General features: G+C 32.0%; 1 protein-coding gene across 2 annotated transcripts in view; it reads right to left on the reverse strand.

Moving 5' to 3' along the window:
* Positions 1 to 14,452, reverse strand: part of LOC145686376 (uncharacterized) — a 92,015-nt gene that overhangs the window by 11,495 nt on the left and 66,068 nt on the right. For both annotated transcript variants that reach the window (XM_081759642.1, XM_081759644.1), the window contains one exon: positions 11,737 to 11,909. In XM_081759642.1, the coding sequence (XP_081615768.1) occupies positions 11,737 to 11,909 (173 nt within the window). The remainder of the gene's footprint in view (positions 1 to 11,736; positions 11,910 to 14,452) is intronic.

Raw genomic sequence — 14,452 nt, forward strand, 5'->3', positions numbered from 1 at the left:
CTTATCATGGACTTGTAATTTCAGTAAAAGAAGGTGATAATACTAGTGAATACAATTACGGAAGATATTTTAAGGTGTTAACGATTATTGCCACTAAAAGATGTACTTATATTATTAGCCGAACCAGGGTTGACGACTACCTTTGGTGAGTCGTTGTAAGTGTTTCGAGACTAGTTAATCATGTCTAATACGCAAAAGTATGCATTCTTATTGGTATAGAATTTCACATAATTTTTTTCTTAAATAAAACAACTATTTCAAAAATTGGTAATATATATATATATATGTATATATATATATGATAGGAAACTGAAGAATGAGTATGATAGTATGAAATTTGCTGTTTAGTAAACGCAAAATATCATAAGACTCTATTCCATCAAAATTTTATTTCTTAAAATTTTGCCTCATTTGCTTTTGTAAAGGTCAGTTCTCAGTTATTTTTCTTACCAATATTTTTCTATATTTCAGTGTATCTTCTTTCACTGAAAGTTTCAAAATCTTAAGAATATATTTTTGTCTTAAAAATAACACACTCTTAATTTTTTTTATTTATAAGTTATGATTGTTTATCACGTTAAAACTTAATGTATTTATATTTAGGTTAGTAAAGGGATGTATCCGATAAAGTACCTGGCGTAAACATAGAATTCCGAAAAACACGATCAGTGAAATTACACACTATCGAGAATCTCATTATTTAGGAGTGATGCAATAATTCACGAATGAATAGTCCTACCGGGGGAGAGCAGTGAGCACGGCCCTTCTCCCAAATGGCGACTTACATGTGCTGTTGGGTCTGGGAAGAGATACTGAGTATTTCAGCGTGTGCGTGGTACCTCAACACGTAAAAGAGAGGTAGACCCGTATTGCTTGGACGATACTACCGGGAGGGGAGAGTCGGATTCCTGCCTGCTAGGAAGACCAAACGGAAACGGAAAAGGACCAATCCCAGATACCTGGGTAACGGCTCTAATTCCGCGGAAGGGAGGAAATCCTGTAGGACATGGGCCAGCTCCAAACTCAAATGGTGACTTAACACTTACCATTGGATTCGGGATGAGGTGTGAAGCACCTCGACGTGTGTGTGGTACCTCTACACACGGCGGTTGCCAGTTGAACGATAGAGGTAGGCAGGGACGCAAGCCCCCTCGGGCATTGCCTGGGGTTCCCGGATTGGGTTGGACTCTGCTGGGCTGTGATCATACCGTGGGATTCGGTAGCATATGGGAACTAATCCCAGGAACCTGGGTAACGGTGAACATGTGCGGGAGGTGAGCTCGCCTTATAACGCTCGGGCACCATGCCTGCAGAGTATAGTAGAACCTGACTCGCTAGCAGGACCGCCTCCACCAGTAAGTTAACTGGTAGGCACTCAGGACTTCGGTCTGGTCGCGCAGTGGGCGTATCCCACTCCCTCAAAGAATGGGGGTTACACACTTAGGTGTCAAGATTAAGGGACAAATCTTGGCTTTGCACTTGTGTACGATGGCTAAAGTCCAAGCACGAGCAGCCACGAGCGGGGTGCAACACTTTGGAGCACTACCCGTCCATCAAATAGACCGAACGGTCGCGGGCATGCTCTCCATGCATGCAATTAAGCGTGGATTAGTAGACCACTAGCATCAGTAAGTTTGAATTGTATAGTACGTATTCTCAGCTATTACTTCCACTCTCTTGACCTTACTCCGTGACGGGAACGAATGACTAAGCTGCCGTCGTCCCCATTATCCCCAATCAATCAATCTCTTGACACTAACATAATACTCCTACAGTCTACTAGCTCCCAATCGTCGTAATATGACCTTGATCAAATATTACATATAAAAGTCCCAGTAACCTAGAGAATAAAATTCAAGAACTTGCATCTTGAAGGTGGGTACATTTGTCATAAATATACGTAAGAATAATGAATTTGTGTTCAACTTCAATTATAGATTTGTTTTTTCTTTTCTTAGAAACGAAAATAGACATTTAAATTCCCAAGAAAAACCGAAATAACAAGAAATTGTATGTATTTAATACGAGCAATATTTAGATACGTATAAGCAATTATTGCAGTTGTATCAATTTTCAGGTTCATAGAAAAAAATATTTAATCTGTATCAATAGATGAAATGTCTCAGTATTTTTAAGTATTTTTTTCTCGATTAATATTATCATCAATGAACTTCGACTTACTGTCTATAGATATTACGAACTATAGTAAAATGTTTGCTATTATTTAAAAGTTTATAAAATCTAAAACATGTTTTCGTTCTTCATGTTTCATATACATTTTATACATATTTCAAGAATGATCATGCAAAGCAGAAAGGAAAAAAAATTATTCGAACTGATTATTTTTCTTTTATGATTATTATAGGCTACATAAGGGAGAAAAGACATTGTCATTCATAGGTTTAAACACATGAACTACCGTTTTATAAACTATTTACTTAAATTATTTTTTTATGTTGCTTTTAATATGCTTATATAATTTATTCTCTGCTCAACACTGTATTCTGTTTCCAGTCAGACACGAATGAACTTGAAACGAAAATTTACATGTTTCAGCTTCTGCAAAATATGGCAGCAATTTTATCGCAAGTCAATTTTCCCTTACGTCATGATAATTTTAGAACGGATATAATTTGTAAAAAAATCATTATGGCTTGGAAGGTTGTAACATTTATATAGTTAGAAGATTGGATACAGAAACTCGCCATCCCAGACTTATATACTTGAAAGGTAAGACATAATTGACGTTATCAAGTGAATGGTGTATATGGAGGTGTAGATATTTTGAATTGACTGTTATAATAGTGATTTAAGATAATTTTTTTGTTTGTTTCTTTTAAAGTTTTATCCTAACTATATTATTTCTTCATACATTATTATTGAAGTTCTGTTCATATACACGTATTGAAATGAAATGAAATCTAAAGCATCACATCCCATGATAATAGCCTGTGAGCTAAGAAAACGGAAGATTAACTCTTTCAGTTTTTATGTCCATTCTAACAAACATGTATTTTTTAACCTTATTTCTCATGCTTACAATGAAATATTTTAGTAGAGAATATTTGGTACCTTAGATAGATACCAGATGTTATTGTTAATAGGAAACTTTGAGCTAAGAAAACGGACGATTAACCCTTACAGTTTTTATGTCTATTGTAACAGACATGTATTTTTTTTTATTCTTTATTTCGTATGCTTACAATGAAATATTTTAGTAGAGAATATTTGGTACCTTAGATAGATACCAGATGTTATTGTTAATAGGAAACTTTGAGCTAAGAAAACGGACGATTAACCCTTACAGTTTTTATGTCTACTGTAACAGACATGTATTTTTTTTATTCTTTATTTCTCATGCTTGCAATGAAATATTTTAGTAGAGAATATTTGGTACCTTAGATAGATACCAGATGTTATTGTTAATAGGAAACTTTGAGCTAAGAAAACGGACGATTAACCCTTACACTTTTTATGTCTATTGTAACAGACATGTATTTTTTTTATTCTTTATTTCGTATGCTTACAATGAAACATTTTAGTAGAGAATATTTGGTACCTTAGATAGATACCAGATGTTATTGTTAATAGGAAACTTTGAGCTAAGAAAACGGACGATTAACCCTTACACTTTTTATGTCTATTGTAACAGACGTATTTTTTTTACTCTTTATTTCGTATGCTTACAATGAAATATTTTAGTAGAGAATATTTGGTACCTTAGATAGATACCAGATGTTATTGTTAATAGGAAACTTTGAGCTAAGAAAACGGACGACTAACCCTTACACTTTTTATGTCTATTGTAACAGACATGTATTTTTTTTATTCTTTATTTCGTATGCTTACAATGAAATATTTTAGTAGAGAATATTTGGTACCTTAGATAGATACCAGATGTTATTGTTAATAGGAAACTTTGAGCTAAGAAAACGGACGATTAACCCTTACACTTTTTATGTCTATTGTAACTGACATGTTTTTTTTTTTATTCTTTATTTCGTATGCTTACAATGAAATATTTTAGTAGAGAATATTTGGTACCTTAGATAGATGCCAGATGTTATTGTTAATAGGACAACTTTACATCTGGAGACATTACAGCAAACTATATGGGTCTTGAAATGAAGCAGAATGGCTACAACGAAGTAATGCAGGCAAGGTGAGTTGAAGTTTTTCTCATTTCTTGTGTTCTTTGTACAAACTAGAAATTAATTTTTATTGTTTTCCCTTGTTAACTAATCAAATATTAGTATTCTGTAAAAGTTTGCTTCAAATGTTATTATAGTATGCCGTACTTATGTGTACCTTTTGACAATTGTAATAGACAAATAGTAAGTTAAACGACAATTTTTTGTCAGTTACTGAAGCCTCATATTTCTTTCATAGTGTTTACACTTGTTGGATATATTTATGGAAGTTTCATAAACAACAAGTACAATTCGCATTTATTTATCATTTATAGCAACTAAATAATTTATATTTCAGCTGCTAGTTTATGTAGTTCGGATAATTATTTCTTTATATCGTAGGAACTTTTGATCCTGAGAAGGATTTAGATATATTAGTGGCATGAAATATTTCTAATTTGTATTGAGATCATCTATTACATTTAAGCTGGTGTTCACAGCATAATCGAATAATTATATTCAAATTTATATATATATATTCTATGAAGTACTTTATTTGAGAAAATATTCGAGTAGAAGGGATGTAAAATTTGTAGAACGCACCAATAATGTAATACTACACATATCAATATGGCTAATTGTTTTCGAAAGCGACAAAACAAAAAATGATTTTGTTAGGGGTTAGCAACCACCCTAGACTCCTTTTTCTCTCAAACTAATGCACTGACTGGGGAAGGTCGTGAGGCGTTACCCTGACTTCATATTGATACTATGTTACAATCGATACTTTTTACATATGATACAATTACGCAAACGGAGAAATCCTTGATCGGAAGCGTGTTTGAATTACGAGCGTTCAAAGTTCAAAATTGAACAGATTTTGCAAAAGGTTTGAAGTCTACTTTTTTTAAATACATGCTTCATTTTTAGTATCGGGGGTTTTCTTGGCTGTATAGCACAGTGGTGAGGTCAAAACGTACGCATTTTGTAAGATAATGACACTTTTATTAAGGAGAAGGTGAAGGGTAATGGTCTTTTACAACTTGCGAATTGTCTTCTGTTTGGCACATTGGTCAATAGGCTGATAAAATGTATTTGCTACCCATATTCGACTGTATTGTCATTCAAATGACGCTTTCCTGTGTGGCCCCTTCAAATTGAACAATAACATTTGTCTCCGAAACGCTTGGCTTCGAAACTAACGTGAACGAAACTCCGAACCCAATAGGCCTCTGTGAAAAATGTCATTTCAATATCTCATCACTAGCATTTTTTTAAATAATTTGTCAACGCATTTTAATGGCGATTGTTGGAAAATAGTGACCAAACTCCAAGAGCATTTTACGATAATGCCAAAAAACAAAAATCGGCTAGTGATAATGTATGCAAACATCAGTTTTCTCCAGAATAAAAACCACCTTTTTCACAGCTTTGAGCTTACATTCCCTCTAATAATTTTGTTTTTTTATTTTTAGGCCTACTTTATCGCTGAATGTCTTCAAATATTCCCTGGTGTTCGACCAATATTTTCCCATAATCGGCATTTCAATTCGCTGAAAACTGAATAATATGGCAAGTGATGATGTATTGAAACACCGTCTTCTGCAATGCACCGTCTCCGGACAAGGTTCGGAGTACCGCTCAGGATAGTTCCGCAGCCGGCCGCTCTGGCACAGGGCAATTAGTTTGAAGCACCAATTAAACGCGATTGACTACAAATGAAATGTCTGTGGTATAAACTGACATTCGTATTCACTGTCAGTGCCAGCCTGTGGTGGATAATTTATTTGGATTAACTTCATTTTAACAATAAACTAATTTTTGTTGTCCACATATGATACTGCGTTGTGCGCTCCAGTGCTGCGAAATTTTTGTTGGACAGCTAATCTGGGCAAAACACATATTGGTGATAGAGCCTTTTAAAAAAATATTGGTTTCACTCTTATCTAAAGAAAGGAAAGAACATCACAATATAGATTATCACAAGATTAATTATGAATACCATGACGTTCTTCATTGCATTTTGCACGCCTGGAAAAGCGTTTCGGAGTCAAATGCCATTGTTCAGTTTGAAGGTGACCACATAGGAAAGTGATTTTTGAATGATAAGACAGTCGAATAGGGGTAACAAGTACATTTCATTAGCTTATCGATATTGTGTGCAATTTGCAAGTTGAAAGACGCCATTACCCTTCACCCCTCCCAATAAGTGCCCTATCTTGCAAACTGCGCATATTTCTACCTCATACTATGTTGGGTACCCAAGAAAACCCTTGATACCAAAAATGAAACATCTATCTTAAAAAGTGGTAACTTCAAATTATTTGTAAAATCTGCTCAATTTTGAACTTTGAATGCTCGTAATTCGAACACTCTTCCGATCGAGGATTTCTCCGTTTACGTAATTGTTTCATATGTAAAAAGGAATCGATTGAGCATAGTATCGATATGAAGTCAGAGTAACACCTCGTGATCTTCCCTAGTGAGTGTGCACAAGTGAAGTGTACATTTGTTTCGCATGGATCCTTATTTCTTGTTTTCTTGACCCCCCATGATTTATGTTCTGTATATCAGAAAACAGAATTGGTATCAAATTGTTCAGCTTTACAAAAGAAGTGCTCTCCGATGTTGGAAAGCGAAGTGAGACAGGCGTCGTCAGAAAATTCGAAATGAGGGATTAGAGAAAATTTCACTTTTTCATGACTTATTGTATTGCAATTTCTATTCTAAGGAACGTAAGTCAAAAAATTAGGTAATAAAGTTATTATTTTCAGAAGTGTTCTCATCTATATGTTAATTAGCCTACTGAAACAGAGAGCAGAAATTTAAGTGTTAAGGGAGTGATTATAGAAAATTTAATTTTTCCTCGTAACTTGTTACATTATAACTTTATCCTAATTAACATATGGTTTAAAAAAAGTAGAAAAATGCAACTGCTAGGTGCTAATCAGCGCCAGAAATTTTCAAAGATAATGACTAGAGAAAACTTCGTGTTTCTTCGTACTTAATTGCATTATATTTTCTGTTCTACTGTAACTTGTATGTCTAAGGCCCTTCCATAATTCCACTTTATTTTCTTTAATTACCTTCACTCATGTTGTGATTAATATTTATATCAGCAACTTTGTTAGCAGCCCTAATTATGTACAGGTGCTAATATAGTCACAAATAGCCAGGATATGGGCTTCATGAAAAGGATATTATTAGTGACGAAGAAGTAGCAGCAGTAGCTGGTTCATCCAAAACTACAAGTAACGAACTAGTTGAGTTATGATTTTCTTAAAAATTGGATATGATAGAGAAAGAAGCCATCCTATAAACTTGAATATTCCATTAGATGTCTGGGATTGAGTTCCACTATCAGAAAATGAGATTTATTCTATTGGCTATTTTCCACCATACGTATAGGATTCTTGTGTAGATAATATGTTTGAAATTAACGACTTTTATGTCCTACAGTCATATAAGTCATTCAATTCTACCAATAAAGTAGAAATTGGTTCTTTCGTGGTGCTTCATTTGATGATAAGTAGCTTGAAATATTCAAATTTATTGTGATTGAATTAATTATTTTTCAGAATTTGATGAAGAGAAAGAGGACTTAGTGAAAAAAATGAAACAATACAGTAAGAAGAGCTACATTTACTGTTAAAAATTCTTCGTACACTATTTTTGTTGAACACTATTATTTGAAGAACTTCCATATGTAAGAAAAATCTTTTCAATTTTTTTTTTTTTTTTTGCTTTTTGCTGCTTTGTATTATTTTCATTCCTTTTAACTCCCTTAAGTGCATAAATAATTGTTTTAACGATTAGAAAAATCAAGTCTGAAAGAGCTAAAGAAATTAAATAATTATGGAAGAATTGATGGAAGGAACCACGAGAATCCCACGGAAACTACGGAGACGATATTGCCCAGCAAAATTTCATAAGATCTAGGATCTTACCAGGGATCCCTCGTACTCGAGGTGAGCGTTCTGTCACTAAGCAACTGTGTCGCCCTATATACTCGTACGTACACCCATGCCCTCCTGCTTTGAGACATAGGTGGTGTGACGTCATAACTTTAAAACAATATTTTTCGTTAGACCTATTTTATTATATTTTGGCGAGCTTATTTTTGCACCTAAAAGATTGAAATTTTGCACAAACATTAAGTCCACCGAATACTATTTATCACATATCTACGTTAATACAGGGGGAGGAAACCAGAGGGGCGAAAAGGTAAAGAGCAGGGATATGTATATATGTTTTAACCATAAATCCGTTTTTTCGCGATTTTCTCGTGTAAGATACATAATGAAGACATGTGAATTATACCATTTGAAAGGCTGTTCTATTCTGAAGGGAATGATGACCAAACCATGATTCTAGGATAAAAAGGGATGTTTCAGGAAATTTTTACTGAGATCCGATTTTATACGGGAATCTGGGGTATTGTGCAGTATATTTATTTTTGGCAGGCCTATTTTTGCACCAAGAAGACTAAAATTTTGCACAAATATTTAGTCCACCGAATAGTATTTATCAGATTTTTCAGATTTCTACGTTAACACAGGAGGGGGCTCCTGAGGGGGCAAAAATATAAAGAAAAGGGATATTTTAACCAAAAAATTCCGTTCTTCGCGATTTTCCCGCCTCAGATACACGATGGAGACATGTGAATGGTACCATTTTTAAAGCTGTTCTATTGTGAAGAGAATGATGTACGAACCAAGATCCTAGAGTAAATAGGATGTCTCAGAAACTTTTACCTGAGATTCTGAAAAAAAAATGGTTAGTCCTATTTTTATTATTTTATGGCGAGTTTACTTTTACACCTAGAAAATTGAAATTTTTCACAAACATTCAATTCATCGAGTAGTATTTATTAGATTTTTTTAAAGATTTCTGCGTTAACATAAGGGGGGCGGAGGGGTAAAATATAAAAAGAGAGATATTTTAACCAAAAATCACTTTTTTTTGCGATTTTTACGTCTCAGATACATGATGTAAACATGTGAATGGTACTGTTTAAAAGAATGTTCTATTCTGAAGAGAATGAGATACAAAACATAACCCTAGGGTAAATAGGTATGTTCCAAGAAATTTTTTTTTTACCTGAGATCATGGTCTTTTGCGGTAATCTGCGGTATTGTAGGGATCATTTGTAAATATTTTTCTCGACCTTACTATTCAAGATAGAAGCTTAAAATTTTGTACACACATTCAGTATACTACTTAGTATTTTCCAGTTGATTTCCAGATATCTTCATTAACACAGGGGGATACAAAGGTGTTCAAAATTTAAAAGAAAAAAAATCGGAGAAAAATCCCAATTTCTCTCAAAATTTCCCACCCCAGGGACATAAGGAAATGTAAATAGCACCGTTTGAAAGGCTGCTTTATTGTGAAGAAAACGAGGTATAAGCCATAATTTTACGACAAATAGAGATGCTGTACCCGCTTGACTGAAAGTCCATAATTTACCTAAAAGGGTTAAGGAAGGTTATAAATATTAGAGCCCAGATTACTGACATATGACTAGTAAATAAATATGCATATAAAAACTAAATATACGATCATATTCATTGAAGATAATAGTTTTGAACAAGCCAAATTCAAATATCGTAGAAATGATAAATGGAAAGACCGAATACTATTTAAAAAGAATAAGTAGAGGTTCCACTTCTACAGCTATCGAAGGTATTTCGGCATTTAGAGAGCATTAGTTATTAATGGAAACTCTAGCAGAAATTACCCATTTTAACTTATAAAGTACTTTGTAATTTGAATTGTCTTTGTTTTTAAAACATGTGCACTTTAATTGGAGTTTGTTAGAAGCATACAGCTTATTTCAGTCAGTCTGAACCAAAATTGAGAATATAAACGTTTAAAACATAGCATTTCAACTGACTGAAATAAATACTTAACTAAAGTAAAGTTTACTTAAATGAGCAAATACTAAAAATTGTTATTGTAAGATGAAAGTTTTAGGCCCCACGATTATGCTCTGTATGCCAAAGAAGGTGGTGATGATGAGAATGACTGAAATGGTGGAATGAAAAACGTGGAAAGAAACGGGAGAAACACGATAAATTCCACCAGAAAGTGTTTGTTTACCACGAAGTCTATTTGGCGCGAGTTGGAAACGAATCAGATTATGCTATTAGAAATGAATAAATATTTATGAATTAATGACTAATAGAGCAAGTGGAATATATATTACCAAACAGAATCAGTACTAACCTTTTTTTATGGTATTCCTAAGGAAATAATATCTAATATTTCAAATACTTTATCGAGTATACATTAACAAGGATCGTAGAGGCTTAAAACATATTCAGCAACAGGATCTTCACATACTTAAAGCTTCGATTTAGCTGGAAATCAATTTTTAAAGAAATGTAACGTATTTCAACCTAGTAAGTGTTCAAATGACTCAATATATGTTTTGGAGAGCTACCCTGTGTGTAGCGTTCTGAGAAGAACGAAGGCAGAACAGTGTAAAAAAAGAAAGAAAACAATGTACTACTGTAGAGTGTAGGAGGCGGGACAATGATGATACGTAGAACTTTGATCTATAGAAAAATTAAATATTGTCTTCGTAGAGATTAATGCAATGACTTTTAGTCATATTTTAACATATATTACAGTTATTGTAGTAAGTAGAATGTTGTTTAGATGTTTAGAATAAATGCATGATGTTTAGAATAAATGCATGATCTGTCCAACATAGAAACTGTGTGTTTTATTATGTGACAGTTCGAGGGCAGATAAAATTGATTGTGTGAACGTGGATTAGAGACTGATGGAAAATATTTATGGAAGTTAATTGTAGCAATCATCAGAGTGTATTTATTGAAGTCGTAGTAAGTTAGTTAAGCTTCGCAACTAAATATAGCACAAATAACACTGTGCATGCGTTCTCCCATTTTAAAATAAGATAAATAAGTGGAAACGAATTAACACTAACAAATTTTTACTTATTACAATTTGTTACTTCCTACTACCTACTATAAGATTACTACGACTATTTTATCCACTATTGATGTGATCTTCAGTTTTACAAACACATGTACCATGGAATCTAAACTATTGGATATTATTTCCTTAGGAATACAAGAAAGGTTAGTACTAATTCTATTCGTAAAGTAAATTAAAATGCCTGGATAAAAATACAGAAAACTATCGTATTATGGTATTACTATTGTTAACTTTAATATAAAAGATGTTATATTATATTAATATGTTATATTATATGTTATATTAATATAAGAGATAATATAAAAGATATACTATGTTCTCTCTTTTTCATCACAAATTTTTGAGATTTGTAAACAGAACATGTGAGTGTCTGCAACTTAATTCTGGTCATAAGACATAAAGCAAATATAGTCGTATATCACTCACTTGTCTATGGCTGAATTCAACTGAACTTTTCTATTCACAACTATATATTATATTATAAAATCATGTTTTAGCATTTCTTCAACTATAAATAATAAGGAAAAAGCTTTCTATATATCGGAAATTTACAGCTCCGTTAAATTAAAATTCTGAATGTATTCGTTCTTGAACCAAAGCTTGCCTTCCATGAGTACATACGTAGTTTGATATTCCTTACCTTATCCCAGTAAGCAGTGTTCAAACCGAAGTTTACATGGAAATATTGGTGATGGTTATCATGAAACATGGTACCTGGTTGCCACGGTTGCCACCAATGAGCTGAAAGGTTAATACCCGAGTGATCCAACATCCCTTGGTAAAAAATGTACACGACCATCACAATATAAGTCACTACGAAAAGAAAGGAAAGTATCATTAAATAATGAATTATGATTTTGAGATCTTATCTACATGTTCATACGTATGCTTATTCTCTATTTTATTTGTAAATCAATTCAGAACCAAAAGTATTATCTTTAAACTTAAGATTTCAATGGTTTAATAACTTTTAGTATCAGCAGATATTTTTTCCTTCTAAATTGGCTTCTTATACAAGCAACTCGAGATTCACAATCTGAAGGTAAAGAGGAGATTCAAGTGTATATTATTTTTACAAGAAATACACACTATTGCACCTCAAATATTCAAAATTCCTGTTCTTGATTTAAATTGATTATTTATTAAGTTTATACATAACATGATACGTGGAAACTCAGATCTCCCTTTTGTGTCTTTATATATTCTTTAACAACCAGTTTAACTGAAAAAAAAGTAAATAAACAAAAAATGAAAATAAATGTAAATAAAATAAAACAAAATAAGAAATAAATCGTTTCACAGTCTACATTTTTGAGTAGTTTGTTCAATTTGTGTCATTAAGAAAAAATATATTGTTTATTCCATTGAATATAATCCATTGAATTTAAATATATACCTAGGTATATGAAACGAACTTAGCACATTTTTCCTGCATAATTCACTATTTATCACAAATATTTCAATTAATTCATATTTTATTTTTACAGCACAAATTTTATAGGAAAAAGTGAGGAAATTACAAAACAAAAGTAATGAAACAGATCATGATTGAGAGGATGAGTTTATAGAATTCATTATCATAAGAATGTTCTGAGCAAATATTTTTCTTGAGACATTTTTAAAAGTAAGTTCGTGAATGAGGGAGCCCAAAAGGGGGTATAAAGGTTGATATTTAGCTTGTACTTTAAAATATTCTGGTATGATCAGGTTGAAAAGATCATATCGACAATGTAACTAATTATTTAAATAAATTAGTTTATAAATTAATCTAGATATTTTCATAAGCTCAGTTTACACGTAATTAATAAATGTTAATTACATTGTGCATTCACAATATTAACAAAAGTACTGTTTATCCATTTGTACAAATTTAGTAGCAATAATCTTTTACGTCATTTAAAGAGAAACAAAATCCAATATTCTTGTTATTAATAGGTTGTTATAGTATGAACAAAGAATTTTAAAATATAGTTCTATATCAACTGCGAAATAACGTAGTTTTGTCCTTAATGAATAGATTTCTCAGGTAATCTCTTATGGAAAATATGATTTTTTTTCAATACACTCTTACTAGGGGCTCAATCTGGGACGCTGTGCATCAACGCACACGTAATAATGGCAATGGTCGTAACAAACAGCAACATTAAACTTTCTGGCTCACATTTTATAAATTAAGTCATGTATCATGCCATAATAATGGAGTTATTACAGAAATATTTATTTGAGAATCAAAAATAAAATTCTGGTTGGTGTTTTCGAAGAAAATTCACTTAATCTAAAAAAAAAACATTCTTTCTGGATTTCTTTCAAAGAAATGAATTACGATATTATATTGTAATGCTAATAACAGCATGTTTGTTTATTACACATGAAAAAAGTTACTAGGGTGTTGTTCGAAAAATGATAAGTTCCCGAAAACTACCTCTTCAAATTTATTTTTTTAAAATTTATTTTATTATTATTATTATTATTATTATTATTATTATTATTATTATTATTATTATTATTATTATTATTATTATTATTATTATACAAACAATGGATTATAATTTAATAAGAGTTATCTAAGTATTTAACGAAACGTTCCGAAGAAGCAAAAGGTTCTTCCCTGCTGATGTTTCAAAAACTATGGTTTCTATCATTTGGGCCATTGAAAGTGCTAGACTCACAGTTGAATTCTTCATTACGTTCTTGAAAACAAAGAAGTACTTGACTACATTTAGTTGACAAATAAGTTCTGTAGGATTTTAAAAGAATGTATACGTGATCACTTGATTGCAATCCAGTTTTATAGTTTATAAGAGAATATCTAAGTAGTAAGTATACTTATTAAAGTATCATGAAAACACCGATGCCAGATTTGATCTTATTATAGTTTCCTATGGCACAAGGCATTAGCAATTATAAGTGTTTATAACAATAGTAAATTGGTAAGAATAATGTTTATACTTTATGAAAATGAATGATCGAAGTATAAAAATGTTGACAATGTACACAATGCTTTCAGGTTTAAAAATAACTATCTTCCTTCAGTAGAGTTGTCAGCTACTTATGAAGGTATTTACATATTACACGTTTTTATTATGAGGAAAATTTTATAGTGGTTTGTTGAACAATTTTAATCTAAAGAATTAGTATATTGTGTGTGCGACTGTTTTTGATAAATTCTGTTATCGTAATATTCTAGTTCTTGATTACGCGTCTCTTCCCATTTTTTTAAAACTTCAAATACATTTCTGTCAATTAATGATGAGAATTATGCAAAATTTGAATCTTCCAATGTTATGTTTTAAAGAGTTTCAGAATCTCCATGATCCTGACATAGCAGCATTGATACCTTTGAAGTTTATGAAATG

The sequence above is a fragment of the Thermobia domestica genome, chromosome 5 (genome assembly GCF_964235325.1).
Source record: "Thermobia domestica chromosome 5, izTheDome1.hap1.1, whole genome shotgun sequence".
Classification (NCBI taxonomy): domain Eukaryota; kingdom Metazoa; phylum Arthropoda; class Insecta; order Zygentoma; family Lepismatidae; genus Thermobia; species Thermobia domestica.